The 17,776-nt window shown below is 40.0% G+C and overlaps 1 protein-coding gene across 5 annotated transcripts in view; it reads right to left on the bottom strand.

The window, feature by feature from the left end:
• Positions 1 to 15,026: 15,026 nt before the first annotated feature.
• The window catches only part of Brinp1 (BMP/retinoic acid inducible neural specific 1), a 168,522-nt gene continuing 165,772 nt past the window's right edge, over positions 15,027 to 17,776 (bottom strand). For all 5 annotated transcript variants that reach the window (XM_004849475.4, XM_004849477.4, XM_087183292.1 and 2 more), the window contains one exon: positions 15,027 to 16,611. In XM_004849475.4, the coding sequence (XP_004849532.1) occupies positions 15,471 to 16,611 (1,141 nt within the window). In that variant the 3' untranslated portion in view covers positions 15,027 to 15,470. The remainder of the gene's footprint in view (positions 16,612 to 17,776) is intronic.

Below are 17,776 nucleotides of genomic sequence, written 5' to 3'. Positions count from 1 at the left end.
TGACTGACCCAGAAGTGAATCACTCTGTCAACTATGCTTTGACTCTACATTGCCAATGTTTCTGTCTTTGTTCAGAACATGTTTCCAAGTGTTGGCCAGTGTTGCTTACTTCCTAAAACCGAAGGAGAGCCTTTGAGACCAGGACTTAGTTGCTAAGGAGCAACATCTCACACACAGCTAATTTATGTTTGTTGAGTGAGCAAATGAATGAATGAAAGGTGAGAGAAATAATCCATATATATATATATATATATATATATATATATATATCACAATAGCTTTTTTACTCCGTCAAAGGAGACAATATGAGATAGGGTTAAGCAGTGGTTGACAGAGTCAGATCTGAGTACTCGATTGCCTTCTGATAGGCTGTGAAACAATTTGGGCAGAAGTAAAGGCTTATGCTTAAGTATCAGATATGGCCTTTAAGAAGTAGATCTGGGTCTGTACAAAAGAAATTTTCCTTTTGGAAGGGAAAGTTTGGTTTTCCTTAAATATGTGATATTAATTAACGTCAATGAAATTTGTATGTGTGTGTTTTAAGCAACTCGAGTATGTTAGGCTACTGACACTGCGATTTGGAAGTCCACAGTAAAAGACACAGTATTTACATGAGGAGAAAGTTGAGTTGTGTTGCAGGACACATCACAACCTGGGCTCTAAGCAAACAGGAAGTTCTAGTCTTGACAGCATTTCTTACTTCCTGAAGTATTCACACAATGTTCGTTCCCTCAGCTCATTGGCTCTCACAAAGAGGAGCACCTGTAATTAGAAGTCTGAGTCTTGCCTTTACCCACCTTCTCATTTGTTCCTCACTTAAAATTGGAATCGGTGTTCAGCTGGTTGAGTTTGAAAGAACAACTTACCTTTCCTGACTGGGATCTACCTCTTTAGAGTGGTGAGCTGGTCTTCTCCTGATATGTCATAACCTTGGGTTGGAAACTCAATTCTTAGGAAGAAAGACTTGAGGCCTTTCAGGGCTGTCTGTAATTTCTGGATCTTCCCACAAGTCTGGGGTGAAATACCAGAGAGCCCATTAATGGTGCATACTTAAACCACATGCTCTACTTTCTCCTTCATCACTATGACTGGCAGTGTTTAGGTGTCCAACTGTTAGCTACTCTCAATGTCCACTGACTTATAATTCATGTGCCACTGGGCCCCCAAAACACTATCAAAGAATACACTTGTCCTCAGGGAGTCTAGGATTCCTCTTTCATATAATGAATAATCTGATGTAGTTGCTTTCTGGAATGTGATGAAGGTGGCAAAGTGGGTAGTTATGTCAGAATTCCCATTCATTCACTGAAGCTTGATGATTCACTAGAAGAATTCCAAGAACCTAGAAGTTGTTGTGTGCAGTGATAGATTATTGCAGCAAAATGTTCAAGTTATGATTAATCAAAGGAAAAGGTGCACAGGTTAAAGTCTATGGAAAACTAGGTTCAAACTTCCAATGATCTGTCTTTGTAGAATTGATCAGGCACCCTTAATTCTCCAAGAAGTAGTATATTACAATATGTGTAATATATACATATCTTCCCTACCCAGGGAAGATGCCTGAACTTGTTGTGCATGGTTTTTCCTGGACATCAGTTACATACGCACACAGTGACTGTGTGACTGGCCTCAGCTACTCTGAATCTAAATTCCTAGAGCAAAAGCAGATATTCACCCTAACAATTCTTAGCAGAAATTATCTGGTTAAACAGCAAAGGACCAGTCACCAGGGAAAAATACTCTTACCAGCAGAATATTCTAAAGGCTTAGAGAGCATCTCTCAGAAGCTGGCCTAAGGCTACACATGAAGACAGACCTTTCTTGAAAATGTTCATGGTTTGAGCCACACAGGTCCCCTAAGTTAATATTTTCTGCATAATGATCAATTATAAAGTTTTGTGCTCATTAATTATAAAGTATTGTGCTCATTTATGACATGAAGTTTTTAATAAAATAGAAAAGTACTGATAAGAATGGGATCTGTTTTTCAACAGAAGATGATTACACGCAAGTGTATTGTAAAAACTCCCTGAATGGAAGGGATTGGTCATACCTTTGCCTTGGCTTTGAGATGGAAAGCCGTCTAAGTGCGGTACTACTTAGTAGGTGCTTAAATTTTTGCTAGATGAAAGAAGGAATGAATGACCTCAGTAATATGACTACACAAAGATTTGCAAATCTGGCTCCTCCCAAGTCTCAAAGCCTGTCTCTTTCTGAGTCCCAGTTTCCTTTTCTGTGAAATGTGGGTGACTTTTCCCATATTTTCTTCAGAGTCTTTTGGTGAATTAGAAATATGGACCTACCCCTAGGTGTCAGGGACCATAAGTAATAAGATGGGCTTTCTTCTTGGAGTACAGTCAGAAGTCGGTCCATCTTAGGAAGGGTCACTGCTTGCCTATGACTTTATCCCTCATGTGGTGAACTGATATCAGAACAAACCAAAGAAAGTTTCAAATGTTTACTTTGGCAACAGTGAGGAATGCACTACAACCCAGGTATAAGTGTCTTCTAGTACAACAGCACTCCTTGTGTTCCACACTCAGTGCAGTATTTCTACTCACTTTGCTAGTTATCGGATTCTGAAAAGTATATATGAAGACTTCAAAATATATTTTAACCAGCTTATTAGAGAGTTCCACATGCAATAAATCTATTATATAGCAGCAAATCCCAGCGACCAGGTACTGTGAAGAGTTCCCTGCAACAGGACAGATTCAGATCAGTATCGTTAACAAACTTCCAGACTGATGTTACCAGCCTGATGATCACAAAACATGGCAAATTCCCTTTGCACAGGGGCAGAGGGAAAGAAGATTTGTCACACTAGATCATTGCCCATCCCCTGGTCTGGCTCAGGAAGAATTCTGAACCAATGCATATAGAGATATGCTGTGAAATATCTACATAGGCTTGGAACAGAGAACTGGGATGGGAGGCAAATGTTTTCAGTCTTATCTTGTCTCTGTTATTTACTAACTGTGAAACCTTGGCAAGGTCTCTTTAGTACTCTGGTCCTCTGTCTGTCCATCTCTACCTGAGGGAAAGAACACAAGGATACTCCATTTTTTTCATTCCACAAATGCTTGCTGAGCACATGTTTGATACCATTGTTCTAGTCCTAAGGATGCAGCAGAGAGAGATTGAAATAAATATGCCCCTTACTTTAACACTATAACTTTATAGCTTTTCCACCTACCTATAGGTAATACATATTCCTTTATTCTCCAACCTAAAAATACTAGAATTGTCAGATTTCTTTTAATGATATTATATCCAGCTCTGAGTTGTAACCTACCTGATTTGCAAGATGATTATTGTATTCATTAGTGAAGTTCCCTAAACTCCTGTCTTTAATATTGCAGTAATTCTAAACACATGTGGTCCCAGGAAAATGAGGTGGAGGACTTGTACTCAGTCTTCCCTGAATACCACTTTGTAGCCATTATTTGTGATGCTGTAGAGGAATCCTTTGTGATTCTCAGGGTGCTGCTTCTATACATGGTCAAACTGAAGATGTTCATAATGTCTTATCACTGGCCTTGGCATCTTCACAAGAGAACCTGCATACTGCCCTGAGGGTCACACACTGGGTTTCTGTTCTACAAAGGCACCAAGGCCAGTAGCTGCATCAATCCATCTCTCATATGGAAGCAAGATGCAGGTCTCCATTCACCCATTCTCTGGAAATCCAAGACAGGATGTCACTTCATAAAAAATGTTCAACCACTCGTCTCTTTCTACCTGGCCTCCATTTACCTTTACAGTGACTACAATCTAATCCTTTAATGGGTCATTGCCTTATTTTTCTAGATTTTTTTTTGGTACTGGGGATCGAACTCGGGTCCTTGTGCTTGCGCAGCAGGCAGCAAAACCACTGAGCTAAATCCCTGGCCCTTATTTTTCTAGATTTTGAATAAAAAATACCACAGCCTGGATGGCTTAAAAAGATAAATAGATTTTCTTACACTTTGGGAAGCTAGAAGTCCAAGATCAAGGCGCTGCAGGTTTGGTTACTTCTGAAGACTCTCTCCTTGCCGCCACATTTCAATTTTCTTACTATGTCCTCATAAGACCCTTTATCTGCTGGACATACAATTTTATTTTATTTTATTTATTTTTTATTTTTATTTTATTTTATTTTATTTTAGAGACAAGATCTCATCATATAGTCCAGGCTGGCCATGAACTCTCAGTGATCCTCCTGCCCCAGCCTCCCGAGTGCTGGGATTACAGGCATGCGCCACCATGCCCGGCTGGACATACATCTTTAATATCTCACTTTGTGTTCTATTTGTCATTTCTAAAAGGGCTCCAGTTAGTTTACACTAGGGCTACCTGTAACAACTTCATTTGATCTTAATCTCCTGGTTTAATGCTCTGCCTCCAAATACATTCATATTCTGAAGTATGGAGGGTTAGGACTTTAAATATATGCATGAGGGGGCACAATTCCACTCATTCATCCATGATTACTGCCACATATATTGCCATTCTTCTAGAATAAGTTGAGCAGGCTACCCATGGTGTCATACAATGCAGCCATTTTGTTAATCTACCATGTGGAGACTTTTTTTCAAGGTGGCCTCTGAAAACAAGAAAAAAGTTTCAGATGCTACCTCTCATAAAAAGAATCTTTGCAGGATAAATGTTGCATGTTGCAAGTGACGCTTGTGAATATCCAGAAAATAACCAGCAAGATGGATGGCTACCTCTTGTTTATTTACGATGAGCCTATGTACAAGAAAATAAAACATAGATAATCCTTCCATCAAGATATCCTGCTTTGTTAATGATAATAATGACTATTTTGATCTTGTTTTCACTATGTATCTGGTGCTTTATATGTAGAATCCATTCTATTCCTCTAATTCCAGAAAGTCATTGTAAGATAATGTATTTTCTGAGTGAAGATGGAATGGAAATGGGGTTTACTTTGCTCCTACTACGTGCAGGGTGACGTTTTAGATATTTTCTCTCTCTAGTCTCTTTTCCTCTTCATTACAATCCCTTGAGGTAGGTGATAATATCGACAGGTAAGAAAAATAAAGTTAGGCTCTTTGTGATGAGCTAACTTGCCAAAGGTCACACAGTTAAGGGTTCATGTAGATTAGGATTCCCCCTAAAGGAAAGATGAATCCAGAGTTTGTGCTCATAGCCAATATTCTAAAATGGCAGGGGGACCCAGTGAATTTTAGACTTACTAGAACTAGAAATGAGACAAGTCCTTTGACTGGACCATTTCCTGGGGAAGTAGTTGAGCTAGATAGAGCTGCTGTGAGCTATGAAGATGATTATTCAAGGGGCATTACCTAGTGTTGGGAGAATAAAGAAAATGACAGTGAGAGGCAGAGAGGTAGTGCATTCAAACAGCATTGGGAATGGCCATAATGGTTTATGGAAAGCAGTGGCAAGGCCAAGCACTAGGACTGAGAATCTTATTACTGGAAGTCCGAAGGAAAGGCAGATAAATAGATGCAACATGAGATAGATGTAATTTCAAGAGCATGACTTGAAATATTAGAGAAAGGTTGAAGAGATGGCCAAAATCACTGCAAATTTCTCTTCCTTCCAAGTCAAAAGAACTTGGCAGAAAATCCAGGATTGGGATACAAAAATAGAGCAGATTTTGAGTATATTCAATTACACAACTAGGGGCTTGAAATTCTACAATGGCTGCCAGCTGCTTATAGGACAATATCTAGAACCGTCATATAAAGAAAATATGCTTCATCAGATGACTACATAATATTCTCATCTTCTGCTACAACAGCTCTTCATCCCTATCACCAGTCCATCCTCTACTCTTTTTCTCTCTTTTTCATCTCCAGTTGAACATGTGGCATGAAATCTTCAGTTCACATGAAACAATGTTTCCTTCCTCTAATTCAACGTGACTTGTCATTAGAAATGTTTATTAAGCAAAAGATCCTCTGGTGCTTTCCGTGGCTTTCTCCTCCCTGTCTAATCTCAGTGAGGCGTCCGTGTTGTATATTCCGATAACATCACATACTTTCCTAAATATATGTCACATTTAAAAATGACTGGCTGACTTCTCTACACTGCCAGCCTCAGAAATGCCTGCTGAATGAATGAATGAGTATAAAGCTGAACTCTGGCACCTTTGATCCCTACCAAAGACAATATTTTCTTGAGCTCATACTTTGGGATTGAAACTGTCGGTGATAATCCAGAGCCTGCAGCTGTAGGAGAGGTGCCCTGCATGAGCTGGGAACTGGCTCCGTCCTGCTGGCCTAACTTGTCACATCAAAATTCAATAAAGTGGACTCACCAAGTCCTCGACTTGGCAAATTTCTCTTAGCACATCAAATTTTTGCAGTGCTTTTAGCAAATAAAAAATGCTCTTTATATTTTCCCCTGAATTTATATAGATTATTTCCCCTTTGCTTTTCTTCTACTCCACCTTGCCCCTCAGAGGACTGTTCTCCAAGATAATTCCAACTTGCTGGTGTTCTCTGTGCTAGGGTTGAGGCCTTAACTGAGAATTTTGTCCCTTTCAGGACTGCAGTAGCAGCCCTTATCACATCGACTCAGAGCATGCGCAGCTGTTCTCGGCTGGGTTGCTAAGCAACATCCCTGTTTGCCTGGAAGTGGGATGAAGCCATACCAAGCTTTCTGGGGAGAGGACACTGAGAACAGTTACTCAAAGAGTCTTCTCTTACAAATTCAGTCTTTCACTTCCCATTTCCGGATACCATTCTTATCGTTTGAAAACTGCATCTCTTCTCACTGTGCCTTTCCTTTATTTCAGGTTTAAGTATATTTGTTGCCATCAGTTGCTTGGGACCTTCTAAAAAGCAGGGATTTGTGTTGAACTTTTCTGTTCAGTCTCTGTGCTGGAGAAGTTTCCAGAGGAGACACAAACGAGAAGGGAAGTCAAGAGACATAAAGAGACAATGATTTCAAGCGTTGGCTGTGGCCCATACCTGGCTCAAAGGAATAGTGAAAACTGGAGACTATTGAATGCTTGCTGTGTACCAGAGAGTTCCAGGCAGACCTTGACTGCCCTACCACATGTAAGGGATAAAAGCTCAGGGAAAAGTAATGTCTCATAGCAGCCTGGTGAAATAGTTATTCATCTCCCAGTATAAGAGATGAAGAAACCAAGATACACAGAGGTTAACTGACTTTTCAGGATCATAGTTTGTGAAGGAGTGCACCAAGAAGAGAACCCCTTCAGGTCTTAGCCCCACTGCATCTTACCCTTATCACTTAATGCTTATGTTACCTAAGAAATGGCAAAACTGAATTTACACGATTTTTGGTACCCTGGTTTACTCACCTATATGATGGGGGAAATAGCAAGTCTTTAAAAACCATACTTTTGTAAATATTTAAAATAGATAATCATGATATAGTATCATTTTTTATCCTTCTAGCAATGAAAATCTCAATGCTACTGCAAGAGAAAAAAATTGCTCATATGTTAAGGTCATAGATAACAATTCTGGAATGTCTGGGATCTGGAAATGCAAATAATATGAGCAAGTAGGGTGTCAGCAGGAAGCTGAGCAAAGACAAAGTCTTGAGAGAACTATATCTACTGTCTGTTGAAGTTACTCTCCGTCCTTCTCATCCATTCTAAAGGTCCCCCCGACTCTGTAGGATTACATTGGGCCTGGGATGGGCTTCAGGAGCCAGGGACCATAGCAGTTTCAGCTACATCCATTCTGTTGAAATGTGGGAATTGGCCTAGATGATCAAAGAGCTCTTTTTACACCATTACTTTGAGGAACAGTCTATAGTTTTCATCTTCCAGCTGCAGTTCCCCATGCCACTGCTTAGCAGCCACCCCACCTGCCAGACTCCCTGGCACTGCTCTTTCTCAGAAAAAAGCAACACACAAAACAGTACTTTATCAAATAGGTGCGACCCCTACCCAGACTCAACAGGCTTCTTGAACTGTTGAAGTAAGAAATGCCACTGGGGTCTGAGCCTGTTAATACCCCACCCGAGAGAAAATCTGCCCTAGACATCCTGCTCTTCCAGGTCCCTGCTGATGCTGTGTGACTCAGATGTCAGCACCTGGAACACTATTTCAATGTCCTTGACTCTGGGCCATGGAAGGTTTAACGGTGTTGTATTAAAGGAGAGGTGCCCTATGACTTTTAGAGTTTGGGCTATTATTATAGATTGCTTTGTTAGAGCTCTTATTTGTATTTACTGAGGAAACAGCATGTGACATAGTTAGAAGTCCTATTTTTTAATACTCAAATTCATAATCCCATTACTGGCTGTGTAGTCATAGACAAGTGACAACGTTACCTAAAATTCAGTTTCTTCGTGAGTATAATAATGTGGTCATTAGACGTATCCCATTTGAGCGAAGTTAAATAGGGTTCTGCTGTCTGCATGTTGTCGTCTCCCCCGAAGTTCATGTGCTAGAATCTAATCTGGTACTGAAGTGGTTAAGTCACGAGGGTTCTGTCATAGTGAATGAGATTAATGTCCTTATAAAAAGATTCATGGCAGGGCTGGGGATTTAGCTCAGTGGTTTTGGCGCCTACTGCGCAAGCGCAAAGACCCAAGTTCGATACCTGGTACTAAAAAAAAAAAAAAAAAAAAATTCACAAAAGGGTAGCTAAATGGATGCACATTGAGGCCATACTCTTAAGTGAAATAAATAGGACACCCATGTGTAAATACCGAATAGTTTCTATGGTGTGAGGAATTTAAAGGGTAAATAAGGATTAAAATGCATAATTGATAATGTGAAATAGGAAGAAAAGGTCCAAAGGGGTAGAAGAAGTGGGAGGGGAAAGGGAAAGGAAAGAAGGGAAAGGAAAAATTATGCGAAAATGAAAAAATGGAAACAAAGTCTTTGTAAATAGGGAACGGAGTGGGGAAGGGAGTGCAGGGAATGGGGAAAAAATAAGAACCAAGATACATCATGTAAAGGTACAAGTTCCCAATGATAAGTGTAAATGTACTGTATACCTAAAATGCACCAATAAAAGAATTTATGGAAAAAAAATATTCACAGGAACCCCCCGCCCATTCTGTCCTGCGAGGACACTGGAAGGTGTTTGTACGTGGAACAACCCCTCACAAGACACCAAATCTTCTAGTGCTTTGATCTTTGACTTCCAGCTCTAGAACTGTGAGAAAGACATTTCTTTTATTTATAAACTGCCCAGTGTAAGTATTGTATTACAAAACCCCAAATAGACTAAGACATAGATAACATCTATCAAACTCTTACTCTACTGTTTGGTCTGTAAAATGAGCTCAATTGATTTTAGCTATTATGTATTAACAGTAATTTAATATCTCTATCTACCTTATATTTGTTTTTATTTATGAAATTTATTTAACAAATAGGCTTCTTACATGCCAGCACTGTTCTAGACGCTTTTTTAAAAAGTGCTTAATTCTCGTAACCACGCAATAGGGAGGGCCCATTAAGAATCTCTTTTTTACAGAAGAAGAATCATGGAGAGGCTCCTCAGTCAAGTTGCACAGCTAATAAATAGTCATGCTCCAAGCCCTGTTTCTTATCACTAAGTCAGGACTGTTAGCCACAGTACCCTTTGCTGTCTGTGGATGTCAAAAATATTGTTGAATATACTGGCTAAATCTCTAACATGGGAATTGGAAAATGAGTTATAATTCAGGAAAATCCAGTGCCTGGCTCAAGCCTTTAAGCTCATAATTATTTTCAACACTAACAAAATATCAGGTGACATTACTGTTAATTTATAATTATATATTATTCCAAATAACACCATGCAATTAACAAACCCTTGGCAGTGCTTATAATCATACCCTAATTTATAAAAGCATTGCCACTTCCTTACTTATTCGTGTCTTGTGGCAAAGGCAGACCAGTGTTCCATCCCTGGTTACCATGCCTAGGACTTGGTAGATAGGGTAAGCACAGTCCTCGGCAGGACATCATCAATAAACTTTAGACTGGCAGCTTGGGTATCCCTCCCTTCTTATTATCAGCTCTGAAGCTCCTGTTTAAAATGCTTATCTTTTGTTGTTTTGCTCCTGGGGTAATTGACTCTATTTAGCACATTTATAAAGACTATGAAGCTGAAGCATTAGCGGAGGCTCTTTGTCCAGTCTTTGGGAAAGAATGGCCTTTGGATGGAACTAAAACAGCTTCAGGGATACCGACCAAGTCAAGAATTTGGGGGCAAAAATCAGATCCCTCAAATCAGTATCAGATGCCGAGGATGTAGAGAGGACTCAACTTTGAAATCCATTTGGTTATTTGAGGCTACTTAATAGAGATTTGTTTTTATTGCTTTAGCAATGTCTCCTTCAAACTTCATGTCTTTAGTGACCTGAACTCTGTCTCCTGATGATGCAATAGATATATGTCAGTCATTGCTTGTCGTCCTTTTACATAGCTCATTTATTTCCCATTTAGAAGCCTCTTCCTTTTAGTTGGGGCTGAAAGAGAACATAGCTACATGATAAGTTTGCATTTAATATGTATTTTATTAAAGTGACCATAACTGCCATTCATATGAAGAGACTTGTCATTTTATAAAGACTTCTTGAGGCAGGATGAAGCTTTATGAACTACATTAACTTGATATGTGATCCTAGGACAATCTCTTCTTGAGATACTGAAAAGGAAAGTAAACTCACAGTTTAGACTAGATCAGAGATACTTAAGATTTGTAGCATTTAGGAACAGTCAAAAGATCAAGAGATATTGTTCAAAAGTGCATGTGAGAGTATATTTTTACTGGGAAAAGATCAGAGCTTTCATGTTTCTCAAAGAGATATGCACTGCTCCTTAAATTAAGTAAGATTAAAGAGATTGTAATTGCTCCAAAAATATACTACTTGATATAAGTTTATGTAATACACATGACATTATTTCCTGGTTTAGATTCAAATTTATTCTATTTTATTTCTTGCTTCCTTTTTTATTGGTGAGTTTGTTGAAAGGGTTGGAGGATCCAAATCAAGAGAATCAGAAAGTGTATCATATATCCAAACTCAGAATGTCCACAGACCAGATGTCGAAAAATGAAGAATGACTTTATGTTTCTAAATTCAGGTTCTGATGGTGGTTTGGAAAGAGAACAAATGTTGAGATAGGAGAGTTCACTCAGGGAGCCTCTGCTTTCTAAGGATTTCTGGTTGGCAGGGCTGGAGCCACTGATACTATAGATGTCTTAGCAAGAAAGTGACCTCTCCATCTAAAATCATAATCTTCCAAGGAATTGGTTGGTCCTCAATCAGAGAAATGCCTTTCCATAGATTTTGATGAAAAAGATTGAGAGAAAAAGAGAAAGAGAAAGAGAAAGAGAAAGAGAAAGAGAAAGAGAAAGAGAAAGAGAGAGAGGAGAAGAGAAAGGGGGGAGGATATATGCTTATGAATTTGGTAACCCAGCAGTTCAAAGGTGACGGGGCTGATTTTTGCCTTGGTTAGGCGATTGGGCTACATGACCTTGCACTTTGAGAGAGTAAAAAAGAAACTACTCATAGTCAATATTCAAACCTGATAGAATACTTTTGAATAACTTATCTCTGAAATTTGAAGTTTTAAAGATAGGTAAAGATCTTTTTTTCCCTAAGAGTCTGTGACTCTGTGTCGTCTTCTGCCCATTCTTCAGATAAATTGACCACCTTTAACCATAATAATGTATTTTCTTAGTCTATTTTGACTGCTATTAACACTGCTATGTCAGCTTTCTGTTAATATATCTAGTATATGTTTATTGATCCTTTTATTTTCAGTCTTTTTGCAATTTATGATCTGAAAACCTCTGGTTTTTTGCAATCAAGTTTTATCCAATTACATTTATTGTGATTATTTGTGCAGTAAGTCTTATTATTCTCTTTATATGTGTCCAGCTATTATAATTTTTCCCTTTTTTCTGCCTTAATTTTTAATTTTTCTTGTACTTATTTGAAAATTATATATGTGCACCTTTTATATTAAAGGTTAATTACTCCCCACTGATTGATGGTAGATCTCTTCCCTTGATCATTTATCACCATCTAGTGGAGCCATATTATTATCACTTTCTGTAGAAATGATAATAGAATAAAATACATCATTGAGATGATTCTCTCAATACAGACAAGCTACTCCGGTGTCCATATTATAGTCTTAGACTTGAATAATCCCAAAGCCTTTCTATTTCATACACTTGTTTTACACACTAACCTTTCTCCCACTTTCCAATACATTGTCTCTGTATAACTATGATTTTAATCAAGGAAAGGAGTCTTACAGTTATAGTGACCCTCTTCTTGCCCTTCTCTTTAGAGGGGGCAGATATGCCAAGGTCTAGAATTTTCCAATGATTTTATTTGATAGCTAATTAATGGCTTTCTGTGGTTTCCATGGCAATGACATGCTTTGCTACCAGTGCTTATCCAAATGGGCATTCTGTTCACTCTTATGTCTTAGCATCAGCATATTAATCAGAGACTGTAGGTCCTTGGTTGCTGCATCAAATTGAAAGACACTAATTGAATTAAAATCTCACTTGAAGGCTTCAGGCTTCTGTTCCTCTCTGCAAGAAGGAAACCTTGTAAGTTCAAAGGGCCAGCCAAACCCAAGAACAAGACATTTGGAAATCCACAGTACTTTATATTCTTTCACAGCAAAGGACTTTCCTCTTAGTGTAGAATAAATTTTTGATGTCTGAATCTTTCTCCTTGAAGATTCCTCTATTTCCTATCTGAAGGGATGGCTGCATTATCGCCATTAAACGAAATACCTAAGTTAATACTACCAAGGTGGAGGGCAGGTCCTTTCCCCACACATCCATGGTAAAGTCTAGTGAAGGATTCAGTTTAAAGGTCCTGACTGAATCGCCATAAAGATTAGGCAATGCAGTGCTGTGGAAGTATGAAGAACCACTGCATGAGGGTCAATGGAAATGCTGGGAAGGTAGCCATGGAGAGCAGGCGGGGCAACAGTAAGATAGTCTGAAGCTCATTCTTCAGATCCTAAAGACTTTGGATGTTTGTTTCCACCTGAATTAGATTCATCTAAAACCTAATCTAAACCAAAGTAGGTTTCAATGACATTGTAAAAATTATTGTTATAACTGACCCTTATACCTCCTAAGGCACAGTTATACCTTTGTGGCTTTGCATTCATTGTTCCTTTGACCATTTTTTTCCTCTCTGCTGGTCCAAATTCTGATCACTCTCCAATATTCAGAAAGAGTATGCCCCTTCCATTAAAGCCTTTTCCAACCTCATGAACAGAGGAAATAATTTGTTTAGGGCTCTTCTTTCTGAACTTGACTCCATTATAGCACTTCTTATGATGTAGTCTAATTATTGTTTTTAAAATTTATTTATATTTCTCTTTTTCATTAATTTATGAGTGGTACACAAATATGAACTATTTACTTACAAATATTTACATTTCTCCATCCACCTATTAGTTGCATAAGAAATGTTTGATTTACTGGACTTCTGCAAAATCTTCTTGTGGTTGATGAACAAGCTGCAGAGTGACCTCTGACCTGAGGGATTTCCAGACCAAATGAAAAATGAAGCCTCAAAAGCTGAGGTCTAAAACCTATGGAAGTGTAAAATGCATGCCAACTATTGAAGAAGTTGGTATGAAGTATATACTCATCCATACTAAAAACACACATATGAGTTGGAATTTACCATTGTAGAAAAAAAGTATCTTTCCTACACCCACACTTAGGGAAGCTAGGTAGTTCTTCACCTCTTATGTATTGAGCACTTCTACTTAGATCTTAAAGTAACTCAGGGATAGTGTTTGCTTACATGTCCTATCACAGACTCTGGCCTCTAAGTTAAATCTTGTATTTCATATAGGATATTAGCATGAGGGGGGGAATGCAACTCCAGAACTGAAGCCTGTAGGTGAAAACATGCAAGGCTGGCTGGTCAAAGTACAGAAGGGTATTCTAATTATTACATCTGTGTGATAATTAATGTACACTGAATGGGATTTTTGCTTTCCTTCTGTTAAAGAAGAATTAAAGGAAAGTAGAAAATAGAACTAATTAACTTCCTGTCCTGCAGTAGTTCAATCAGTGAAGAGTGGTCAATTTCCAATGAAGATGAAGAGGACATTTGCACCAAGCAGAAGCTTAGACCAAAGTAATTCTATACCCTCTTCCCAACCCTAAATTTTTGTAATTCTGCATTTCTGCCAATGCAAAAACGAGGTCCAGATGGCCAGGAAGCACCTTTCACAAGTACCACCCAATAAAGAGATAAATTCTGGGTTCTTAGAAACTCAAAGCAATGTCTGTGCAAATCCTCTAGAGAGGTACTTTGAGATGAGCTTGAGTTTCTCACTCTAACCTCACGTCCCTCAGAAGGCTTACTTTTCACATGCCAAAAAAAATGGCCAGGGCTATACTGTTGCATGGGTGGAGGCATACATGTGCACATGTATGAGTTAATCAAGTGATAATTTTTCGACACTTAACTGAAAGTCTGTCTTGTAGAAAATGGTACATCGATGCAATACTAAAACTTGCCCTATTTTTTTAACTTTTGCTTACTGATTTTATTCAGACTACTAAGACTTTATCTTTAACACGGAAAGTATTTCTAAGAAATCTGACACTAGACTCTTTCCTTTCGGAGAAAGTGGGTGGGAGGAATTTCTTCACACACACAAAACGACTATCAAAACAACCTCAGGAAAATACTTAGTCCCTTGGCAGCTTTGCTGGAGGGGAAAATATGAAAGTGGCCAGTGTGATTCAAAAGAAGGCACATTGTCAAGGGAGTGGGAAGATAGGATTCAGGTCCACATTCAGGCAGTTACTGCAGGTGTAACCATGGGCAGGGCATGGAATCCTTCTCTTAGCCTATCTCCCCAACTAAGGAGTCCAATGAGTTGATACCTAAGGTCACTTACTGTCCTGTGATTATGTGAATATGTCTCCTCCCAGCCTCCCAGACCTACTGGTCACCTTCCATTCATTTGGGTTTATTGAGAAGAAAAGAAGGGTATGTCATCGTGTACCCACCCTTGAGACTGGAGTCAAAGGAATCACAAGGATTAATCATACAGAGGGAAGAAATCATAACTGAAGAAATATCTTCTTTATCTATGTCCATTTCCTCCCACAAGGAAAAATGGCAGTGTCATTTGTACATTACATATCTCTCTCTTTCTTTGTAGTGTTTAATCTTAGCACCTGCACAGCAGCGATCTCTACAATTCATTGCATATGCTCTCCCCCTCTCCCCCCTCCATCCAGCACCTGAGGCCTACGAAGCAACTCCCTCAAAGCTCCATAAAGGCTGAGACCCTTCTTCATGGCAGAGTATAGAAATAACAAACATGCCCAACGGTTTTATACAGTTGCTAGAACGTTTTCGTTTCCAACAAATGAAGATTTTCCTCCCTTGTTTTTTTGAATATTAATTATACTTTACAAATTTTTGTGTTTCGCTTTGCTTTACTTTGTTTTGTCCTGTTGTGTTTTGTACAACAAAGGGGAAAGTCCATGGCTAGAAGTCCCGGGTTAGCAGAGTTTGGCTGTCATCTGGTCCGACTGTTTGAGGATCTCGGTGTTGTAGAGATCCAAGGCGTGGTTCACCCTGATGATCTCGCTGTTGGTGAGTTTCAGGCGGTGTTTCAGCATACAGGAAAACAAGTCCAGCTGGGGCTTCCCCGGGGCCACAGGAGGAGCCAGACGATTGATTCGGTCCCGAATATCCAACAAGAGGAGCATCACGGACGAAGAGGAATAGAATTGGCCGCCTTGTGTGTAGGACTGGTTGACCTGCTGCACGGCACTGCGGAGAAGGTCGGCATTAAACCTCAGGCTGTACCCGAACACTTGCACATCCGAGATCTTGATGTAGAACTGCCTCTTGGAAGGGTCAGACAGGTCCACGGGGCCCTGGCCAGTATCATTACGCAGTAGGGTAGTTAGCCGAGTCCGACTTCGTAGGTAGATGTGGACTGTCTCGAAAAACGTTTTCCACCGATTCCCCAGCAAGAGAGTCCAGTTGTAGCATTGGCTGTTTTGGAGACGAATCTTCTCCCAACGAGGGTAGCCAAATTCCCCAAAAGGCATATTCCAGCCCTCTGAGTGGCTCCCGCTGAAGGGATTGACATAGACAAAGAACATGGGGTCCAGGCTGCTGTTGCGCATCTGGCAGATGCGCATGGACATACCGATCACCATGTGGATGAAGTCCATGCGGTTCTTGTTGCTCTTGAGAGTGAGGGACATGCGCTTGCGCCACCGAGGGTCGAAGAAGGTGTCCAGGCGGATTTCATTGCTGATGAAGGTGGTGTGGACGTAGAGACGTGAGTCCATCTTCTGCAACAGGTACTTCAGCTCCAGGTCCTGGAAGTCCAGGTCGGTCTCGAAGCTGATGAACTGCTCGCTGCGCTCAGAGTCCACGTTCTGGGGTTCGCAGCGGCCTCGGTACAGCTTGTAGCCCTTGTTGCAGGACCCACAGAGGGAGATGTTAGCCAGACTGCACATGGCACAGCTGTTGTTCCCTCCTATGATGCAGGGTATGGGACGCTGGCACAGGGTGGTACTGCCATGGCACACACAGCTCCTCTGGCTCTCCAGGAAGGTTCCCCAAAACCCATTCTCATTGCAGTAGAGAAGTGACTGGACCCTTGCAAGCCACTGCTGAATTGTCCTGGGAAACAGAGGGAGAATGGAGAGGGTTAACCATCATGGGTGGGGCGGCGGGTTGCTCTACACAGCTGATATTGCAAATTGGCACTATCCAAAACAATAAAAGGACATGTGGGGGCACTTATAAGGAAGACGATATACATATTAAGAACTTCATTCTATTCTAGCTCCTTGCAAAGCCATAAACCAGCTGTGTGACACTGTACATTTAATGTCTTGTAACGTTTAATGTCTTCATCTGTCAAGAGAAAAGGTTGGAGTAAATGTTTGGGAGGGGGGATCCTTCCAGCTCTGCGATTGTAGTTATGACATTATAACATCATATTATTAACTTCCAGAGAAGTTTAAGAAATAAAAGCGTCTAAACATAAATATTCCCCTTGGGTGGCAACAAGTTAGTAAAGACTCAGCAATGAAACAGATCTCACAGTTTATTTTTTTTAATCTACATTACATGAGTTAACCCCCTGAACACATCCCTCCACTGAGGTTATCATATAACATCCAACAACATCCACAAAAACAAATTCTATTTTATCATATACTAGAAATAATATAGTGCTTCCACACTGGTGATCCTAGGTGACCCTCACATGGTTTTTCAAAATGTATGAAAAAAAAGCTCATTTTCCCACAGCACCAAACTCTCAAATCAGTGGCAGTTCTTGCAAATGTATCTCGAGGCCACCCTCCCCACCACGGTCCGTCGACACTATAAATGATACCAAAGTCTGAACCCAGAATCTGGACACTGAAACATTCCAATGAAGACAGGTACATAACTGAATGAGAAACTACAGAAGAATAGGTAAAAATATGAAAGGCACTGAGCCTCCCGGAGACTTTCGCCTTCCCGCACTGCTGTGCAAATCACCTCTTGGCTACCTTCCATGCCAAAAAATAAAACATCACATGTGTCTAGCACCTTTTACCCAGCACAGGGCATATTCACTCCCATTTTCTCACTTGAACCCCACAACAACACCCTGAAAATAGCTTGGGACTTGAGGTCAGTCAGAGATTGCATAAAATCCTAGCTCTTCCACATGTGTGCCAAAGCCATACCGGACAGTCTCCTTCACTTTCCTAATCATTGCTACCTCCCAGGGATGTTGGGAGGGTGACATGAATTTTTATGTGAAAGCTTAGCTCCAAACTTGGTAGGT

This window comes from Heterocephalus glaber, unplaced genomic scaffold (genome assembly GCF_053883595.1).
Source record: "Heterocephalus glaber isolate CG9 unplaced genomic scaffold, H.glaber_assembly_v1.0 deba00001479, whole genome shotgun sequence".
In the NCBI taxonomy this organism is placed as follows: Eukaryota; Metazoa; Chordata; class Mammalia; order Rodentia; family Bathyergidae; genus Heterocephalus; species Heterocephalus glaber.
This window is presented reverse-complemented; position numbering and strand designations above follow the sequence as displayed.